General features: G+C 49.8%; 1 protein-coding gene across 4 annotated transcripts in view; it reads left to right on the plus strand.

Annotated features, from left to right (window-relative positions):
- Positions 1-19,993, plus strand: part of LOC117867788 (Golgi integral membrane protein 4-like) — a 78,064-nt gene that overhangs the window by 32,628 nt on the left and 25,443 nt on the right. For all 4 annotated transcript variants that reach the window (XM_034753060.1, XM_034753061.1, XM_034753059.1 and 1 more), the window contains 4 exons: positions 4,695-4,845; positions 11,321-11,403; positions 17,750-17,905; positions 18,080-18,388. In XM_034753060.1, coding sequence (XP_034608951.1) covers positions 4,695-4,845; positions 11,321-11,403; positions 17,750-17,905; positions 18,080-18,388 — 699 coding nt within the window. The remainder of the gene's footprint in view (positions 1-4,694; positions 4,846-11,320; positions 11,404-17,749; positions 17,906-18,079; positions 18,389-19,993) is intronic.

The raw sequence follows: 19,993 nt of genomic DNA on the forward strand, positions 1-19,993 counted from the left end.
GAGAGAACTGTTTATTTTGTACTCCATATCTCCAGATGCTGTCCAGAATTAAAATTGCAGCTGGCAGAGAGGTCTCGGGCACTGTACACCCTCTGAGCAGGAAAGTGAATGTGGGGGTCTTATGCTGTATTCCACATGGCACAGATCAGTGATTCTCAACCTCTCCAAGACTAGATGTCTTTCTAAAAGATATACCCTTGCTCAGCTGCAAATTGAAGGGCTTGATGTAGGGAACACTGAATGAAGTTTTATGATAGATCCATAATACATCTTAAATACTTTATGGCTTCCATTACCGTAATATCTGAGCACTTCACAACACCTCTCTGAAGTAGGAATAAATTAGCGTGCCCCCTCCCCTTTTTTTTTACAGGCGGGAAACTGAGGCACAGAAAGACTGTGACTTTCCCCAGGTCACACAGGAAGTTTGTGTCAGAGCCAGGAATTGAACCCTAGCTGGCAGCTAATGCTCTAATCATTGGACCATTCTTCCTGCAGGTCAGATCTTTAAAATCAGTCTTTGGTCAGCAATCCAAAAACTGAGCAAAAAACTTGCCCTGCAACTGACTATGTTTAAAATAAATAAGAAAGAAAAATTGATCCAAGGCTAATGAAATGTCAGTGTAATTTTATCCAAAATGCATCTCTTCGTGAATTCCTTTTTAAAATACATTTAATAAAAAATAATTGTAAAAATTTAGTTTTATATTAAGTCAATTATTTTAATGTAAGAAAGTAATCTCAAACTATATTTGGCTGAAATCACATTAAAAAGGGACATATGTAAGTCCACTGTGAATGTATTAGAGAAGGATTGCAGCTAAAAGTGCTAATTAATTATCGTTAATGTGAAATGCGAGCTTGCTTGCAGAACATCACGTTCTCTGTTCTTGGTGCAATGCACTATTGAGTGTGTTCTCAACCCGACTTGTGCCCATTCCACAGCAGAGAGGAGTCTGTTCTAGTTCTCAGTTACTGGACTTTGGCTCAAATTTTAGAGGGTCATGGCTCAATCCCTGCTCACAACCAGGATGGTGGTGGTCATGCTTCTGCAATGTGTGGTATTGGATCACTCTCCAGGTTTAAACTTGTTCCTGTATTTTTGTCTATAGGAATTGGGTGAACATGAAGCCGAAAGCAGCAGTCAGACCTTCTGTCTCTGGCTCCAAACTTACCACTGGCTTCTCTTTTTCTTGCTGAGTTTATGCTCGATGCCTTTTTCCGCAGATTGGAGCATACCACACTCACTCGGGCCGTGCAGTTGCTTTTGCATGGTCCCAGAAGCTCTGGACACTGCAACCCTGTTGGAGCTGTTGAGGGACCCACTTCCAGGCTGCTCCTGGGACTTGAGAAGTCCTCCTGCGTTTATAAAATGAAGCATGTGCCGTGTATGCCAGACTTCTGGCTTGGTACACCGCAAGGTGTGAATACTCGATGTACTTGTAAAGGGTAAAATGGCAGCCAAGACTCATGACTTCTCTCACCAACATTGACTGAGGTCTCAAGCAAAGTTATTTAACCTTGCTGCCTCGCTTTCCCTATTTCTTGATGCTTCCCACTTTTGAGTTACAAGCATTTTTAAACCATTAAGTTTGCTCTAAGCAGAATATTTTTCCTGAGGCTGATTTGTGGCTGACCAATCCCCTGGAGCATGCCAGTTTAAATTACTGTGGACCCCTAGTAAGCCTTGCGTTCACAAACCATTACAGTTCTGTGTAGCTTATTTTAAAATGGCAGGCAGGGAAAGATGCTCCTGTGGTGAAGGAGCTGGACAATGGGTATGTCTACACGGCAGAAGAGGTGTGTTCTTCACTCAGAGCGGTTAACTCAGGTTAAAGTAGCAGTGAGGACACAGCGACCCTGTGAGCAGCTCGGGTTAAAGCCCATAAAGCAGCCTGGGGCTCAACGTGAGCAGCTAACCCTAGTTAAACACCAAGTTGCCATCTCTTCACTGCTAGTTTAACTCCAGTTTGCTAACCCTGGTTAAGGACACACCTCTTTTGTAGTGTAGACATACCCTGAGACTCTGGAGATCAGGTCCTGATCCTGCCACAGACTCCCTGGGTGACCTGGGCAAGTCGATTAGGGAACTGAGCAAAGAGAGACGATCTCTGTAAAATGGAGATCGTAATCCTTCCTTTGTCTGTCTAGACTGTAACTGTTTGTGGCAGGAACGGTCTCTTCTCTATACAGCGCTTACATAATGGGGTTCAGATCTCAACTGGCGTCTCTAGGTTGACTGCAAATACAAATCATAAATCAGCACTGGGACAACTCTGTGGATTATGGGATACTATTTTCATCCATACTATATGTATGTGAGGACCTCCGTGGCTTCTCTCTCTTTACCTTATTGCTCTGAGTCAGATTGTTCAGCAGGAGACGGGTTGTGCTATGGACTTCCCACAGATCTGAAGGCCCTATAAAAGTACGTCCCATTGTTCTATGAAGCCGCGAGGATGACTCCGAGCACTGATGGCATTTTAAAAAAATCATTTAAGGGAAACAAATTGGAATTACTGCTGTAGCCCTGCAGAGTTATTGTATTGAAGGGCCAGGAGTTCACCTGCAAGCCGGTCGATTTGTATATGTAATTGGTGCTGGCAAACTTAAGTGTGGAAGGACTCCATGGGTTACTATGGGAAACCAAAAGGAGGTGAATTCTGGTTCACTGGGTTTGAGCAAAAGGATGTCTCGGCATGTTTTGTTCTCTAGTGTGGGGAAGGCCGGGAGATGGAGTCTGTTCTCAGATTATTTCACCCTGCATTTTTTTAAACTCCACTCCCTCTGAACCCAGCCCATGAGTCTCGTTAGGGCCCCCGGTCCCAGTGCCCTCGCCTTTGTCTGGAGCAGAGCTGATATGTGGCCTGTTGGCCGTACGTCACCCATGGGTCATATTGAGGCAGCAGATGTGGGACTCCCCCCAGTTCCGAGCCATCTGTACCAGTGGAGAGGGGGTTCTCTAGCAGTTTGGTGCCGTGGGGGAAAGCAGCTAGCAGGTTTTCAGAAGGCAAACCCAAAAGAGAACACAAGTAAATCCCCCATGCAAGAACTCAGTGTGTGTGCACGTGGCAGGCAACGTCGGGACGCAAAATGGCAATAGGGAGGGGAATTTGTCCTGTTTAAAGGTGCGGGACTCAGGAAACTTGGCTTAGCAGATCAAACTACACACCCCGTGGAAACCTCTTCTGTCCTTCCGTGTAATGTCCTGCAATGCGGCAGGAGCTCTGGAAAGGATGTCTGGGTTGGTGCAGTGTGCCACATGCATAAGGCGAGGGAAGGTCATGGTCTTTGGCTGGAACGTTGGGCGAAATCCAGAGCCATGTGCCAGACCAATGAAAACCGAACGTGTAACAGCAGGAGGCCACGTGGGGTGAGGAGCGTCTCCAAGAAAACACGAGCTAAATCCATCGGCCGGTTGGAGACGTTGGGACAAGTAACGGCACTCCCTCCCGGTTAACGTGCACCGTGCGCTGCGCTAAGCTGGGTGGCTTCCATGGAGAGACTCCAGTTCTTTCTTCCCCCCAATTGTTACTCAGAACTGAGAAGTTTTTTTCCCTCGGCTTCTCAGGCCCCTCCTCTCCCAAATCCCTCCCTCAGCGTGGGTTACAAACTCTCTCCTTGACGTGTCTGGAATTTTTTGGCGCCTCACTTCAGGAACCAACTTCAAGAGGAATCCTCCACTCTCTACCCCAGAGGAAAAAGAGGGCAAAGAACCCCTGAAAACAAATCTCCGTGTCCCGCTCCTCCCCTTTGTCAGCCTCCAGTGAGCTGACAGTGGGAAGTGCAGGAGGTGGTCTGCGTTCGTTGGCAGTAATATGAAGTTTTCTGGGCTTAAAGGGCCAGGCAATTTTGTGGCTTGCTGCCATTTTTATATGGTATGAGCCAAAAGCCTGGATCCAAATCCCCCCCTGCCTCCCCTCCCCAGCTCTCAGGAATTCATAGTCCCATATGGGAACTTCATGGTCCCCAACATCACCTGGGGCAGCGTTACTTAGTGGTTGGAACACCTCAGAGGCCTGAATGAAACAAGCAGGCAGATCACAGTCCCAGATCCTGTCGGACAAGCTTTGACAGCCCAACACCCACCGTTGTGTGTGGCTCTCACTGACTGCGGCCTTCGCAGCCTCAGCCAGGAGGCCAGGATTGTGTGGTGCTTGGAGCCTCAACCCTCTCGCCTGCACACGTGTCCCTCCAGCTCCAGGGCGTGTGTGTAGAGTGTGTGGGTGACGCTCGTCCGTGGACAGAACAGCTGCCTGCAGCCTCCTGGGTTGCCCATCCAGCACCATGAGATCGCACTAAAATAATAACTCTGGGTGATCAGCACTGGAATAGCACTGCAGTCATGGAGCTGAGGGCACTTCAGCTTCCGGCGTGGCTACTGCAGAGCATGGGGTTGTTACTCTGTAAACTATTCTAGCATGTGTCTAAGTGGGGAGAGGGTCAGGAAAAATACAAGCCTTGAATGGACTTTTGGCTTTAACTCTATTCCCGGTTACCTGGGTGCCAGGGGGACTTTGGAGATAGGCTGCAGAGAGGGCCAGTACTGGATAGGTGTGATAGAGGTGGAACTGCAAAGGCATGCGCTGCCAGCGCTTTGGAAACGTCCCAGCAGAGGGAATCAGACAGCCACGGGGTGGTGGTTTGCACCAACCCTGAATGTTGCTTTTTTTTTTTTTTTTTCTCCCATTCAGAACCAGCACGAAGATGTCAAGAAACAGCTGCTCGACCTGCAGCTGCAGCACAACAGCTTGAAACTAGAGCATCGCAAGACGGTGGAGACCCACAGCCAGAAATACGCGCAGCTGCAGCGGGAGAAGGAGAGTGAAGTCACAGGCTTGCAGGGTGAGCATGGTGGGGAGCTGGGCTGGAAGGGCGCCGTGAGGAGAAGGCGCGACTGACGGCCTGGGTGTGGGAGAGGGCGCACTTCCTCCTGTGAGCTACCTAATAGTTCCCTTCCGCAAATGCTAGAAGGATCCTGAACAGAGTACAGGCTAGTGGGCATCCGTGTATAAGAGAGGCAGGGGAGGCTGGGTCAGTAGAGACAGAAAGCTGTTTAATGGTCTATATTGAGGGAGTTGTGTCAGTCTGGTTCCCAGTGTCCGTTGCACACACCATCCCCATTGGCAGCCTCTACAGAGAGGCTAAGGACTAAAGAGTCAGGCTCCACGACTGTCTCTCGCCGCAGGAGGTTTGGGATGAATCCTGTTGGCATGGGACAGTGGGGAAGTTTGCCTTGGTGCCAGCCATGCAGAAACTGTCCTGTGGATAAACAGAAGCTGTTGGGCCTACCGTTCTCACCCGCAGAGCTGGGTGAATAACGGAGATTTTGGCTCACTGGCAATTCCGAAAATGTGTTTTGGGTCGAACACAAAGTGTCATGCGACCCGAAACAAAAGGCTTGGTCTCGATTTTTGAGTGAGTTTTACGCCTTTTTGGATTTTTAAAACTAACGAAAGTTGAAGTCTCAAACTGAAAATGAGTTTAGACTTTTTCTTAATTTGGGGTGGGTTATTTTTTGTTTTTCTTTTACGTGAACCATTTGGCGAAATGGACACACAATGTTTTGGCGTCGCCACATCTGCATTTTTCACCGAGGGGTGGGGGAAGTTTTGGCTGAAAAATTTCAGCCAGCATTAATCATGAGCACTAACTAAGTTTCAAGTGAATCGTAGGGGAGCCCACTTAAGGGCCTTCTGAGTAGAATTCTGCCCAAGGGTGGCCCCACTAGTCTAAGTGATGAGTGTTTTAAGTTCAGCAGAAGTTGTATGGGAGGCACATGGCTCCTGTGGCAATGAAGTCTCCAAACTGCCTGGAACAGGCAGGGCAGTACTGAAATGCCACACTTCCCTCTTCGTGTCTTGGTATTGCTACCACACCCCTCACCATGTATCTGGGCCCATGTTCCGTTAGCCAGAGTCTTCATGGTGCTGCCTGGTGAGACACTGACACAGTGGAAGGGAACGGCTTGCTCTGGAGGATCCTAAGGGTGTCTGAATCCAAAATCGGAGGCATTGAAGTGCTGTTGTGCTAGCCCGTGTGTTGCCCACATGGCAGGAGCTTCTGCTGGAGCAGAAGGCTAGAAACACACTGGGGGAGGTCTGGCTGGGATTCTCCGTACCTGTGTCCCATGGTACACCTGTGTCCTACTTTCTCTGAGCACCGTCTGCGTATCAGCATCTGAATTCTCGCCTCACTGTTATTCTCTGAGGAGCTGAAGGCCGAGCCCCCATGTTCTTTCTCTCCTGACTCCAGTTTCCCGTCTCTTGCTTCACAATTGGCGGTTTGATCAACTACATGTGCTGAGTTTGGTTCTGGGATGTTGTACGCAGTATAATGCTCATGTCCTTCAGAACGGGTCCTACTCAGCACGTGTGCAAAGAACACTTCAAAAAGCCAGCTAGATGGAGTCTTTGCCATGTGGCTTATGGCACAGGGCCAGGGGATCAGGCTATTTTAACCTTGCTAAGTCACGGTCATCGTCTTTCTTGCCACTTTCCTGTTTGAGGTTGCCGACTTTTATAGAGTTCTTCCAAAACTCATGATTGTACACCTGGCTGTCTTGCAAACTGGTCTCTCTAAGGTCTGCCGATATCTGGTCCCTATACCAAGTCTTTGGCCTCCACCTTGGTCATCTTCCATCCATGACTATTGCAGGGACTGGCCTATGCCTATAAGTCTCAGATCTCTGCTGGACATGTCCATTCCAATGTAGCCTTGTTTCCCTCAACTTGTCTTCAGTTGGGGCAATCCAATCTTAGGCCCCTTATAATTTCATTTCATTTCCTGTCACATTTGATCATCTCAACACCTTAATCTCTGCGGTGGAGAGCATTCAGATTTATTTTCGTGTGGCTGGCCAAGTCTTTGTTCCGTACCTTAGGATAGGTTGAATTACAGTTTTATATTCTCTTCCTTTTAACTTTACTGGCAGCTTTTTGTCACAAGCAGGTCAGCTCCCACCATCTGCACCAAGCAGCTTTCGCACGATGCTGGGCGTCACGCCGGGGGGCACCATTGTCAGCAACCACTCATCCTAGGTATTCTTTCACTCTCTAAGCTGTCTGCCTGTGATATCTTTTTATGGTGGGTCCTCCTCCTTCAGCTTTCATCACTTCAGTCTTACCAGCGTTCACTCAACTGTTGCCGCTGTTCAGAGTTGGTTTGCTGGGTCTCCGTACATATCACAAAGTCACCAGTGAACTGCTTACTCCAAGGTGGCTCCCTTCATATATTCTCACTTATCACATCCAAGACCAGTGCAAACAAACAAGAGCTCATTGCTGATCCCAAGTGCAGGCCAACATTTACTGGAAAATCTCTGCTGTAGCCCCATTTGGTTTTGACTGTGGCAGTTACTCCATCGTCTATATCGCGGATAAGAAGGACATCTTCTGGCACACCTCTCCATCACAAACTCCACCAAACTAATTCTCTTGGTACATAGTTGACAAAGACCATGCCCAGTTGCCATCTCTTTTCTCTGTACTTCTCCATAAGGTTTCGTGGAACAAATATGGCATCCATTTTATCCCTTCCAGGCATAAATCCACCCTGACGCTTCCAAATTTCAACTGTTCCATGCAAACGCTTTTCAATCGTCGTCTCCCATGCTTTCATACCTTATGACGGGATCCCCGGGGTACAGCCTGAGACTGTGGGACCGCTGTGCCCCCTGAACTCCTTCCAGCCTGGGCTGTCTCACAATGCCTTGCTAGTGACAGCAGCAAACCCCGCCAGGTGCTGTTATCATTCAACACAACCGCATGTGGAGACCTCATACCCAGCTAGATTGAATCAGCCAGAGAAAGGCACCAGAGCCAAATCCTCACAGCACTGTATATCCGGAATATACTGTCTTGCACTGCTCAAACCGAGCAGTGCAAATATATTAATTGGTTCACCACTTCATCAGTGGAAAGTGGACATACACCAGCCTTTGCAAAACCTGAGCAGATTTGCCACACGCTTCAGGCAAACTCACTGGTAAAGATAAATAGTAAAATAAGTTTATTGACCACAAAAGATAGCTTTTAAGTGATTATAAGTGATAGGCAAAAAGTTAGAGCTAGTTACCAAAAGAAAAGAAAATATAAGCACACAGTCTAAACTCTCAACCCTATTAGACTGGGAAACATTTCTCCATTTAGCATTGGCGGGTGGTCCGGTGGGTGCCCCAAAGGCTGGATCTGGCCCGCCGGATGGTTCTGTCCGGACCCTGAGTGACTTCCAGCTGTGCTGGGACATGCTCCAGTGCCAGGGTATGGCACAGCTTGGAGAGTGCAGGAGGAGCCAGTACCATGCAGCCCTGCAGACCACTGCACCTCCGTTCCCCGTTGGATAAACCCGGGGTTTGTCTAACCAGTTGCTTCCCTCTGTGGATTTTAGATGTTCCTTGGAGCTGGAGCTCAACCAGTGGCGCTCCCTAAGCAATGCAGGGGTGGAGTCACAGGGGAATGGAGTTACTATATTTGCCACAATCACAGGGGATATCATTTCATCCCTGGTTAAACTGGAGCTCAGAAAATCCAGGTCACGCTGGTTTAATATTTTGAACATTCTTGGCCTAAATCACTGCCCACAGGTCCCCAGTCAAGATCAGGGTCCCCTTGCACCCACTCCCTGCCCTGATAAGTTTACAATCTAAATAGACAAGGAGTGGGAGGGGAAACTAAGGCACGGAGCTTGGAAGTGACTTGCCCAAGATTGCACAGCAGGTGGGTGACAGAGCTGGGAATAGAATTAGGGTCTCCTAAATTCCAGGCCAGTGTTCTACTCACTGGACCACACTGCCTCTCCTTTTAATTTCATTCAGCGAGGAGAATTAAACTAGATTAGCCAGAGTCACTTCCTGCTGCACTAGTCTAGCATGGCAGGGTTTGGGTGTCCCGCATTACAGAAGGAGATTTAAATGGAAACTTCTCACTTCCCTGTAAACTACTTTTTCGTTAAACAGTTTCTGTTGCTCTGACATTAGGTCTCGTAAATTCTAGAACCTAAATTTTGGAGTAAATGTAACCCTCCCTTTTTAATTAGTGGTTCGTGTATATAAAACTCTTCTAATGGCAAAAATTGCTGCAGGGAATGCTGATACCTCTAACTCCTGCAGAGCATGTCTATTTAGTTCAGTTTTTATTGAGGTCGTGAGATTTTTAAGGTTCACTTCTAGCCCCTGGATTGGGTCTGAGAGAGTGAAAGCTGCTGATGTGTTTTTTTTAAAGGGTCACTGTAGCCCAATATTTGAGTAATGCTGCTAAGGTGGAAAAAGAAACCCTACATGCAAGCTAAGTAGATTACCCAAATATTTGATTCCATCTCCTCTTTGAAACACACAGCGAAAAACAGAGTGAGGAAAATGATCTTTATCAAAGCAAAGGGGAATAACGCTCAGAAAAAACACTTAGGGGTGGGGAAAAAAATCTACTCAAGGAGTCTGACTTCAGCCTGAGATAATTGATATTCAGTCCCCATCTTCCCGGCTGCTCGTTCACTCGGTACGATTTCGTTCCTGTATTATTAACTCTAAGCTGGCTGGTAAATCTTTCCTTTGTGGGAAGGTGGTGTTTGAAACCACGGTCTGTGAAGGAGCATAAGAGATCCCTTTGTAATTGAAAATAAAGGAGGCATCAGAGCAGCAGGAACCTTTTTGTAACGCAGCTGGAAAGCAGGTGGTTCTTAGCAGGTGTTGTGACGAGAATTACCCGCTCTTGCGCCAGGGAGGTGGTTCGAACAGGTGACTGCTGGCAAGGCAGCTGGGTTGTGTTCTCAGTTCTGTGGCTCATTTGTGTCACTGGTCACTTTACTGGTTTGTGTCTGTCTCCCAGCTGGTAGCATGGAGATACTACCCACTTTTGTAAAGCACTTTGTGATCTTTGAATCGCCGCATATTGATTCTTCAAAGACCTCCGAGGGTTGCAAATACTGCTGAGCGAGCTGGGGTCTGCCTCTCTCCCCTGGTCCCCACGCACACCCCCACTTTATGTTCCCTGCTGTTTTTTCCACTCCCTCGTTATAGGACTTTACGTGTAGTAACACCAGGTCTCCCCCTTACAGCCCCTGGCTCTAATCCCCATGGTTCGGATCTCTCCTGCCACGTGGAGCTGCCCCTCAAGCATCCGTGCTTTCTGCAGATTTGACCAGGGTTGAACTTGCACGAGAGAAACCCCCTAAAGACAAGAGGTGACATCCTGGCCCCGCTGGGTATGTCCACACTGTAGTAAACCACCCGCGGCTGGCCCGTGTCCGCTGACTTGGGCACAGGCTGCAGGGCTAGAAAAACCGCAGTGCAGACGATCGGACTTTAGGCTGAAGCCCGGGCTATGAGACCCTCCCCCCTCGGGTGTGACACGCTCCGTGAATAGAGACACCATTGTAATTAGGAAGACCTATAATCTCAAACAGAAATCTAACCTGCCCATTCAGCCTACGGTGAAGTGGCTGTATGGTGAGTGAAAATACCATGCCTTCGCTTGGCATGAGGCCCCTCAGCTGTTTGCAGGCTAAAATACACACCAGGGCAAGTTGGAGGGTCTAGTGGTGTTTTAATACAGCCTCAGGCAGAGCCCAGAATAAGGCTGGCACAGTCTGTCTCTTCCCTGGGGGATATAGTCAGTTCTTGTCTTCAGTGCAATGCAGTATGTCGGAATTGATGCGTAGCCTTTCATGCATTAGTGAGGGTATGAAGAGTTTGCAAGGAGTGCAACTCTGATGTTTCAGGGCATAAGCCAGCCGCTGAACGGGTTAGGAAGTAACTGCCCCCGTGGCCAGGTTAACCTAGAACTTCTTCTCCAGGCTTTCTTGCACCATCCTTTGAAGCAACTGATGGTCTGAGAGATTGGAGACAGGAGGCTGTGCTGGATTGGCACCCCCGGTCTGATACGCCCTGCAGTTGCTGTATGTGCTTGAGGGTTAACCGTACTCTGTCACGGATGCCCTGCCTGAAGCGCCTTCCTTCCAGAGTAGGGGCTCTGGCATCACTACGTGCCTGCCAATAAACAGCAGGAGAATAGCTGGGCTGCAAGTGAAGGAAAACCTCTTATTCTGCCCTAGCAAAGGGCATAAACATGGTGACTGCCCCTGACCACCCCCTGCGGCCATCTGGTGTTTAGGTTCCTCTCTAGAGGAGGGAGTTACTTGGGTTGACAGGAGGGGCTGGTGGCTATATCTGAGACGCTGCTCCCGTGGTGCCTGGCTAGTGCCACCTGATCTGCCTCGTGCTTTGAGAGCCCCGGCGTTTCCATCTGGGTGAACGGGATGCGAGCGAGACGCTGCGCTTCGCCAAACCGTTGTGTTCACCTGTGTTCTCGCTCTCCTCTTGCAGATACCGTCTTCAAACTCCGAGAGGAGAGCAAGCTTCTCCGGCAGGCCCACCAGGATGTCCACTCTCAGCTCCTCAATGCTCAGGTAATAGATGCTGTGCCGTCGCCGGGCTCGTAACGAGGTAGCCTGAATGCAACGGCCTGATCCTGAACTCAGGTGAATGGTGTTTATAACCGGCGTAAAGCGCAAACACCAACTGGATAAGGCTTCCCAGCCGCAGAGGGATTAATGGCAAGAGGCCTTGTGCTTGTAAAGCCGGTTTGGCCTAGTGACTCAGTGCACATAGACCTTATATTGGAGACTGTGCTTTGCTGCCGGCTGAGATGAGATGAGGGATCTCCTGACCTTAAGGTTTCCTGGGGCTTTCTGCTGCTGTTGGTTTGTGCCTTGGCCTCTTGACCAGCATTAGTGGCTTTCTAAAGCAATATGCTTGTAGAACGCTTTGAGAATGTGCTGTGGGTGGGGTCAAGCAGTGGTCTCATTTGAAGTGTGTGGATACTAGGAAGGGAGGGGATTTGTTTAGGGGAGGTCACAGGAACTGTGGATGAAGCTGAACACAGGGAAATGTGAGCAGAGCATCTCAAGAATGAAAAATGTCCCCCAGGGAATAAACTCTGAACTGAAGTGATGGGAGCATCATCCTTGGAGTGCTTTAATTAGCCAGAGCACTAGGGAACATCTCTGCACTGGCCGAGGCAAGGACGGACCTCCCAGGTAGGACTTGTCTGCGGAGTCAGTGGCGTACGCTGAGTTGCACCGCAGGATTTCCTGACTCGGCAGCTCTCCCATCCCAGTGGGATACCTGAATGGAGAGGACCAATTGGATTTCATGCATAGACTGGGAGGTCATCTGAAAACCAGGGGTGAGGACTCCCTGGCATCTTCTGGAGGTCGTTTGTTATTAAACGGCAGAAAGAAACCCACCTTCTTTGCTCCCAGTACCTAAGAGCTGGCTGCACCTGGATGGAAATCTGCCACAACCTGGGCACTTCTTATGTTCAGTATTTGTTGAAGCTTTGTTCAGGAGATGATCCTTGAAGGAAACTTCCATTCCATTTCCGATGCCCGACCTTTTAGGCTCTGCCTAGGAGGGCCGCAGCACATCCTCCAGCTCCGAGGCTTTTAACAGAGCCCCCGGCCTTTCAAAGGGAACTGCTGCTCCCTTACTACCTTGATGGATCATTCAATAGGGAAGCGTCTTGCCAGCTGAATTTTCTTTTTGCCTCCTCTTCTGAGGTGGGGAAGACGATATCCAGCCCCAGTTCCAAGATCAGCTCTGCCCTCACTCCTCCCACCCCCAGCTCGGCTCTATGGCAGTGAGATACGCAGCCTTCCAGCTGTGAGTGCAACTGGAAACTGTTGCCCTCTGATGCTCTGTGTGCAGTGACTTGATGGTCTCAGCTGAGGGTCTGCGTTACAAGGCCCATGCTGCAACTGGCTCTCCTCGGTGCTCTTCTCGGCAGTCTTAGCACAAAGATGAGGGCTGAGGCAGGTCTGGAGGGAGGTGTCGGGGAAGGTTGCTCTGATACTGTCCATGTTGTGTCCACTTTTTCGCTAAGGGAAGCTTTCAGTCTCCAGGGCTGCCCCGTCAATGCTCTTCACAAGCACTGAATTCACTTGGAACAGCTGTTTGTTTTTCCTGTCTCTGTTCTAGCACAAAAGTTTCAGTTATACAATTCACAGATTAGGCAAGGGAAGCAGCCGATGTGGTTTTAATGCGAACCATCCAAAAGTGTCTGGCAAGTCCATCAAAGATCTACTTACCTCTAGCTCTCAGCTCTCTGTATTATGAAAAAAAACTGCTTTTTTTCAATCTGAATCCTTTGGAAAGAGCTTTGCAGCCTGTGTTCCTGCAGGGGCTTTGTGGAGTTTGTTGTACAGACGTTTTCCCCTGACATCTTTTAATTCTGCTTATCCCAAACTGACCCAACACCAATATCATCCCAGAGATCAGAGGTTACACTGGTCTGGGACTTGTTCTGTTAGTCTTGGGACTCACTCTGGGCCTATCATGCTGCTAGAACAGGAATCAAAACCGCGGAGCCAAGTGACCCTTGGCTTTGGGGGGGAAGAGATTCAGGAACATCTGCCTGTAAGGGGATGAACCAAAACCCTGAGCTGGGGAGAAATCTGGATCTGAGCTTTGGGGCTGAGGCCCATTGCTATGCTAGATTAAGAGACCAGTACAGTCTTGGCATGGTTTTGAGTCCCCTAGTATTAGGGGCAACTGTCTTGCACTCTTAAAAGGTGCTAGCAGGGTGTGAGACCACTGCCCGTGAGATAACGCCTTTCTGATTAGTAGCTTGCTTCCTCCCCAGCCACTGGAGTTCCAAGGTATCTTTGCTAAAATCCTCTGAGCCCCTGCTCTCAAATGATCTGAAGTCTTCTGTTAGTCTTAAAGGTGCCACAGGACCCTCTGTTGCTTTTTACAGATTCAGACTAACACGGCTACCCCTCTGATACTTGACTGCTAATCCTAGCTCTTGATGCAAGCAGCTCTTCAGGGATTTGTGTTTTCATTAGGTATTTGCATGATGCATATCACGATGGGGAGCCCGGATCCCTAATTGAGATCCATAGACACTACCATCGTGCAAACAACAAATAATAAATACAGGCGGCTGCTGAACTTCTCTGGCTGAGATGGCTGCAAAGGTGCTTTGGTTGGTGGAGCAGGACAGATGCTTTCAGGACCAGTAAATCTCTCCGAGCACTGGGCCCGGCCAGTCCTTGGAGTCACAATGATCCCTGCTGCATGGCTGAGACAGGAGTAAGCATTCACCAACCTCTCTGTGGGTTAATTCCTCCCGCAATAACCAGCGTGTGTCATTCAACCCAGATCTCAGGAACATTTTCATCCCGAGTGGTGTTCAGTCACCTTCTGCCAACGGCTAGCAAATTAATTGCAGAGAGAAATATCGCAGGGCAGTCCTGCCTGGTTGAGACGGGGACTCACTTGGGAATACAAATAGGCACTCGCAAATGGTAGAAAATGGCTCTTGCTGCTTTGTGCGCTGATGCTTTTGCAGAGGGGGAGGCCTTGGAAGGGTTCCTAAGAGCGACACCAACAACATGTCATTGTTAAGTGTAAAAGCTGTAGCGCGGGGGTTGAATTTTGGGGGCAGAGAGGGAAGCCTGAAGAGCAAGGAGCATGTAATGCATGCAGTTTTTCTGGAGAGGGGCTTGCGATCAACATGGCCCCTGAATCCCTGCAAGTTGCAGGAGTCCCACTGCTCCAACATGGGGCTGGGGGCCATGGGGCCCTCATGACGGGCAGGCACTGCGTTTCCAGTGAGACACTGTGCAAATCTGGATAAAGCTGGGACTTTGCAGATTACTGAGGGAGAGGAGAGACCGAGGGGACGAGCAGTGTCTTTCTGAGGCCCTCGAAATGAGCCAGACACTCCAGCAGCTTTGTCAATATATTTTCTGAAGTCATGTCACTGGCTGGATTAACGTATTCTGTTGCTAATTAACAGCCTGCTGTCAAACACTCTCTTGGGCTGTGAGCTAAGCTCAGAAGCGGGGAGCTGGCTGTGGTTGGATGCGGCTGACAGCCGATCCTTCTCCTGAGCCAGGCGTCGGGGTTGCTAAGGGCTGGAGAGGAGGGGATTTTTCTTTGTTCTTGTCTCCTGACCTGCTCTGCTCTGGATGGCTCCAGGGAGCGTCAACTTCACGAACAGTTCATCGCTTCAGGTTAGTTACCTGAATCCAGCGCTGGTTGTTGGCTCAAGTCCAGGTCACTGGATCTGAACACAGTCGCTCTGACAGCTGTTGGCTGGCCAATGTGACATTTAATTGGATGGATGAGGGGGTATCTCAGTAAGTTTCCCCCTGGGCTGGTGCCCAAACAATCACCAACGTACTCAGAGACTAGCCTGGTGGTTGAACTGCCTTCCCTTCCTCCTCCTCACGGCTGAGGCATGGTGGTGGGACGGCTCCCATGGGCCCAGTCTGTGATGTGCCCAATCTGGGAATAAATAAAGGACCTCAGTCAATCCAGCCCCCTCCACTGGGGGCCTACTTCTGTTCCTCACTGTTTCACAAATCCATGCAGAGCTCCTCTGGGCAGCATCCGCTCATTCCTTCAGGGAGTGGTGGGTGTTGTCTGGAGTCCTCTGCTTGGTGTCTCCAGCTGGCACCCTTGTTTTGACCCTCACTCCTGTGCCAGTTGTTGTCCTGAGAAATCAGCTGGGTCCTGGTGATGGTGCCCCTCCCTCAGTTGTGTGGGCAGGGCTTTAGTTTTGGTTGGGCCTAGGCCCGCCCTCCCTCCTGGGATTCAAATAGGCCAGCAGTCTTAACCAGCACCAAAACCAGCAGGTGATGCAAGCTTCTCCAGACGTGTGCCCTCACCCTACCCGACAGCACCCTTGCTGCGGATTGAAATGCAGCTCAGCCTTTCCACTCATTCGTCGTTTTGGCCTCTTTACCAAAACGCTCAGAAATCGCCTCAAATGTGGATTTAGTGGTGTGGGCACCTGTCCTCTATGAAGCAGATTGAGATCGAGCCAGCTCATCTAGGCTATTGAACTGCTGTTGGAGGGTGACAGGTTTTCAGGAGCAGCCTGGGTCAAAACCCGAGGAGCTACCGGCTCTATGTCCATTACCAGTCACCCTTGTAGCTAAAATATTCTTGTCTGGCTCACTAAGTGCTGAGAGCATTTGCACCTTGGCAGAGAATGCAGGATCAAGGGTGAATTATTCTCTAGCTAAGCACCTCTCAAAGGCTCTTTCGTGGATTCTATGATGGGGATACTACAGCAAAGCACTCAGAAAATCAAGCATATTGTGTCTGTGTGTGTCTCTCACACACTCTCTCACACACAGACACACACCCCTTCTCTCTGACATTTAAAAAAATACGTTAAAAGATTATTACAGGTTCAAAGTCAATTACTCAGAAATTAGGAGATGCCAGAAGCAAGGCTGCCTGTGTTACCTTCTTTCACCCCTTGTGCTGTGTCCTGTGGAAAAAAGAGTTTGTGATCACACAGTAACAGACTATCCTAATGCGTAGATGCACAAGGAGGTTGAATTTAGGTTGCCATTGACCTCACTGGGCCCAGGATTTCACTCTTGGTAGCTAAGCAAGCAGATTCCCTGCATCCGCCAGCAATTCTTTCTCTTACTGCAGTGCTGATTTGCACCAATCCTGCCTTCCTGCTGCAGACGACAGGTGGGTGTTTATGCAAAGTGAATTTATGCGGCCTGCTCATTATCCAAGGACTGCAAAGCCCTTGGCATGCCTTAGGAAATTGACAGGAGCATTGAGTAGCTGGTGCTCTGATCGTACAGATGGGTGAAATGAGGCCCAGAGGGGCGAAATGACTCTCACCCAAGGCCTTGCAGAGTGAATCAGTGGCTGATTCACTCTGCAACAGAACCCAGGAGTCGATACATGAAGTCCTCTGTGCTAGACTCCAAATAACTTCCCGTAGATCATAGTATATTTAAAACCTCCCCACTGTGTGCTGGGTTTGCTAGAATGAAATCTCTCTGGTTTGTTCTAATTTAGCCAATCTTCACCTACCAGCTGGGCTGATCCGCTGTGTCCCGGAAGCCATTCCCCACCTACTTTCCCATGCTGCCTTGTCTGTTCTTAAACCACGCACCGCCACCTCTGAGGTCAAAGCAGAATATGATCACAAAGGAGAGACTTGAAATGAACAACCTCTGCTCAAGGAAGTTTCCTCCCAAACTTTCCTTTCTGCTTGGAAGACTTACCACCCAACCCTGGTTTGGCAACCGGATGCAAAGAATTCCACACCCCTCCTCCCACACAGCCTTCCCGATGAATAAAGGAGTGTCCAGCCCTTCCTGAAAGGCTTTTTCAAGCCCTTTCACTTTCTAGGGTGGGGAGGGAGGAAATGAGCTGATAAGCCGCAGCAAAGTGAAAAGTGTTACATTTGCCTTGGAGTCCAGGGGAATCCATTTTCATTGAAGTAAATTGAATGGTCAAGTAGAATTAAGCCAATTATTGTGTCAACCCCTCTGAGATGAACACATCTGCTGAGAAATGGTTCCCTGGAGAAGAGCCTGTATGTACATGTGAACCAGAATGAAAGGGACCAGAGGTGTCAGGGCAGAAGGAATCCGTTCTGCAACGTAGGTTGTAAAGTCTGTTTCATGGGTCAGCATTTCCGATGTAAAAAACGGATGGTAAAAGCTGGACGCCATCAGGTTAGGGAAAAACTGAGTCTGAAATGAGGGACATCCGTGCTGTGGGGACAGACTGGAGAATGACCAGGGCAGAGACTAGCTCTTCTTGGGGGCTTGCTGCAGTCATTGATGGGGTGGTGCTGGACAATTAATGTGAATTCTCTCCAGCCCCTTTTTGCACACGAACGCCCACTCCTAGCCTAGAGGAGGGCAGGACTCTGTATTAACCCTTTATCACCTGAGTGCTTATTTGCCCTTCTCATTGCCCTAGACCCAGATGGAGGAGTTCAGGCAGCTCAAAGAAGCTCTGCAGAAGATGCCAAGTTTCAAGGAAGTGGGACCTGCGAAGGGGCAAGAGCAGCTCCAGGCACTGAAGGAACAGCCCCCAGTACCGGGCAGCAACCATTTACAGTTCTCTAGGCAGAAGGTACAGTACCCTGGCCTTGGGCCTTGCTGGGTCCAAACCTGGGCATGTGAAGTCTCCTGGCGAGAGGAATGCTGCTTGATGGGGTGGCTGAGTACCTGGGGTTAATTCTCCCCCCTTCCCGCTTTCCATTATTAACGCAGCCTTGCAAAATTCTTTCTTCTCTTCTCCCTCCAGGTGTTTGCAGCCAATGGGGCCAAAATGCTGCTGAGCTCCGTGGATCAGGAGAAGCCCCCTGGTGGGAGCCTGATGAGACCACAGATCTCTGGGGTCAGGAGCCAGGGAGAGGGGACTTTGCCCCAAGGCCAGACCTCGCATAATAGTGATGGCCCCAGGCCTCAGAGCGATGTGCTGTTTGCCCATCCGGCCCCGCTGCAGGAAGCCAATCCACCACCAGCAGCCCTGCCTGCCCAGCCACAGGGACATGGGGACAGCCCTGTGATCCGATTCACACGGACAGTGAACAGTGTGCAGAATGGGAACTCGGTAAGTGGAGTGTGTAATCCAGGCCAGGACTTAGGGAGCGCCTGTGACACTAGACAGCACAGGCTGCCGGTCAGGCTGAGAGAGAACCCCAGGGTCTGTCTGGATGCAGCAGCCTCTTTTTAATTTGGAAGGGAAACCAGCCCCCTGTCCTGGGAAACAGACATCGTTCAGCACAAAAGTGAGTCAATTCCTGCAGTCGGTAACGAAGCAGTGGTGCCCGCAGCCATATACACGTTACGCACAGTGCATACCCTTGGCAGGGGGCATGGCTGCCCGGTGGGGGGGGGGGTGTCAAAAAGGGCAGTTTGCACCAGACTCCAATTTGAGGGGGCCCCCAAACTGAGTGGCCTTGTGACCCGTCGTGCAGTGCCTCAGTGCCACTCAGGTTTGGCTCTGTAGCTCCTCCATCATGATGGAGATGCCGGGTCAAATTTTGGTGAGTGGCATTGGTGGCACCGTGATCCCGCGAGCTGGATCATGGCAACCAGAGTGGGGAGCCAGGCCCAGCCACCACCGCAGGGTGAGTGCACCCCAGGTGAAACATTTCCGGGGGTGCCTGTGCCATGAAGTGTGGCAAATCTTGAATTCTGAGCAGCTTTGCACTTGAATCTGACCATTTCCCTCAATGATAATGTGCACCCTGCGTTTTCCAGTCCCTGGAATGCTGTGGCGCGGTTTAATGTGCTAATCTGCAGCGACTGCTGCCCCTAGATCCACTGCGAACAAGCAGGGTGTTTTTATTTCTGTTGGTCGTGAGAGATGACTTTTTTCCTCCCCTGGAGTCTGACCGCTTTTGGTTTCCAGCTTTGATTTTCATGTGGAGATTTCTTCCCTCTGAGCGGAAGGGAAAGGTGAATCCCTCCCTGGCTCAGTCTTCAGGAAATGATCCTTTGCGAGGTGTTTGCGTTTCCTCTTCCCTGGGTGCTCTCCTCCAGGGGGAGAGTGCTGACTCCTGGCCTGAGGTGCAGCCAAGCAGGATTTAATGAAGTAGTCGGACTGTTTCCGCTTCTCATTTTCTCAGTTCTCTCTAGACTGATTCACTCTCTTTGCAAACTGCTGGACAGTAGTACAGAGAAGGGCTGGAGCTTGCAATCCCATGGCAGCAGGATTACTGCTCCTGGGAGAATGCTTGCTCGGCAAATAGTTCACCCTGGGTGTCTTCATCTAACCTCATCCTGGCCACCCCTCTTTGCCATCTAGCTACAGTCCAGAGGTGGACCTAGGGCTTCATCCACATACTAGGAGGAGCCTGTCCATTTGCTCCAATGGGCTTTGGATGAAGCCCATAAAATCCCAGGGTATCAGCTACAGGCTGGTGGAGTCAGTGGAACTGACTCCACCATCAGCCAATGGGCAGGGAATAAGTGGGCGACCAGCCAAATCCTCTACTTCTCCTTTTCATTCATCTAGCTCCAGAGGGCACTGCTCATCCATAGTTATTCATGGCCTTTTCTATTGCACTCTTCACCATGGCATCTGAGCACTTTGTAGCCATCATGAATTTACCTCCCCCCCGGGGAGTGTGATCATCCCCGTATTGCAGCTGTTGCAGAGAGATTAAGAACCTTCTTTCCCGAGCTGCTGAGCACCCGCAGCTCCCGTTGA

Source organism: Trachemys scripta, chromosome 19 (genome assembly GCF_013100865.1).
Source record: "Trachemys scripta elegans isolate TJP31775 chromosome 19, CAS_Tse_1.0, whole genome shotgun sequence".
In the NCBI taxonomy this organism is placed as follows: Eukaryota; Metazoa; Chordata; order Testudines; family Emydidae; genus Trachemys; species Trachemys scripta.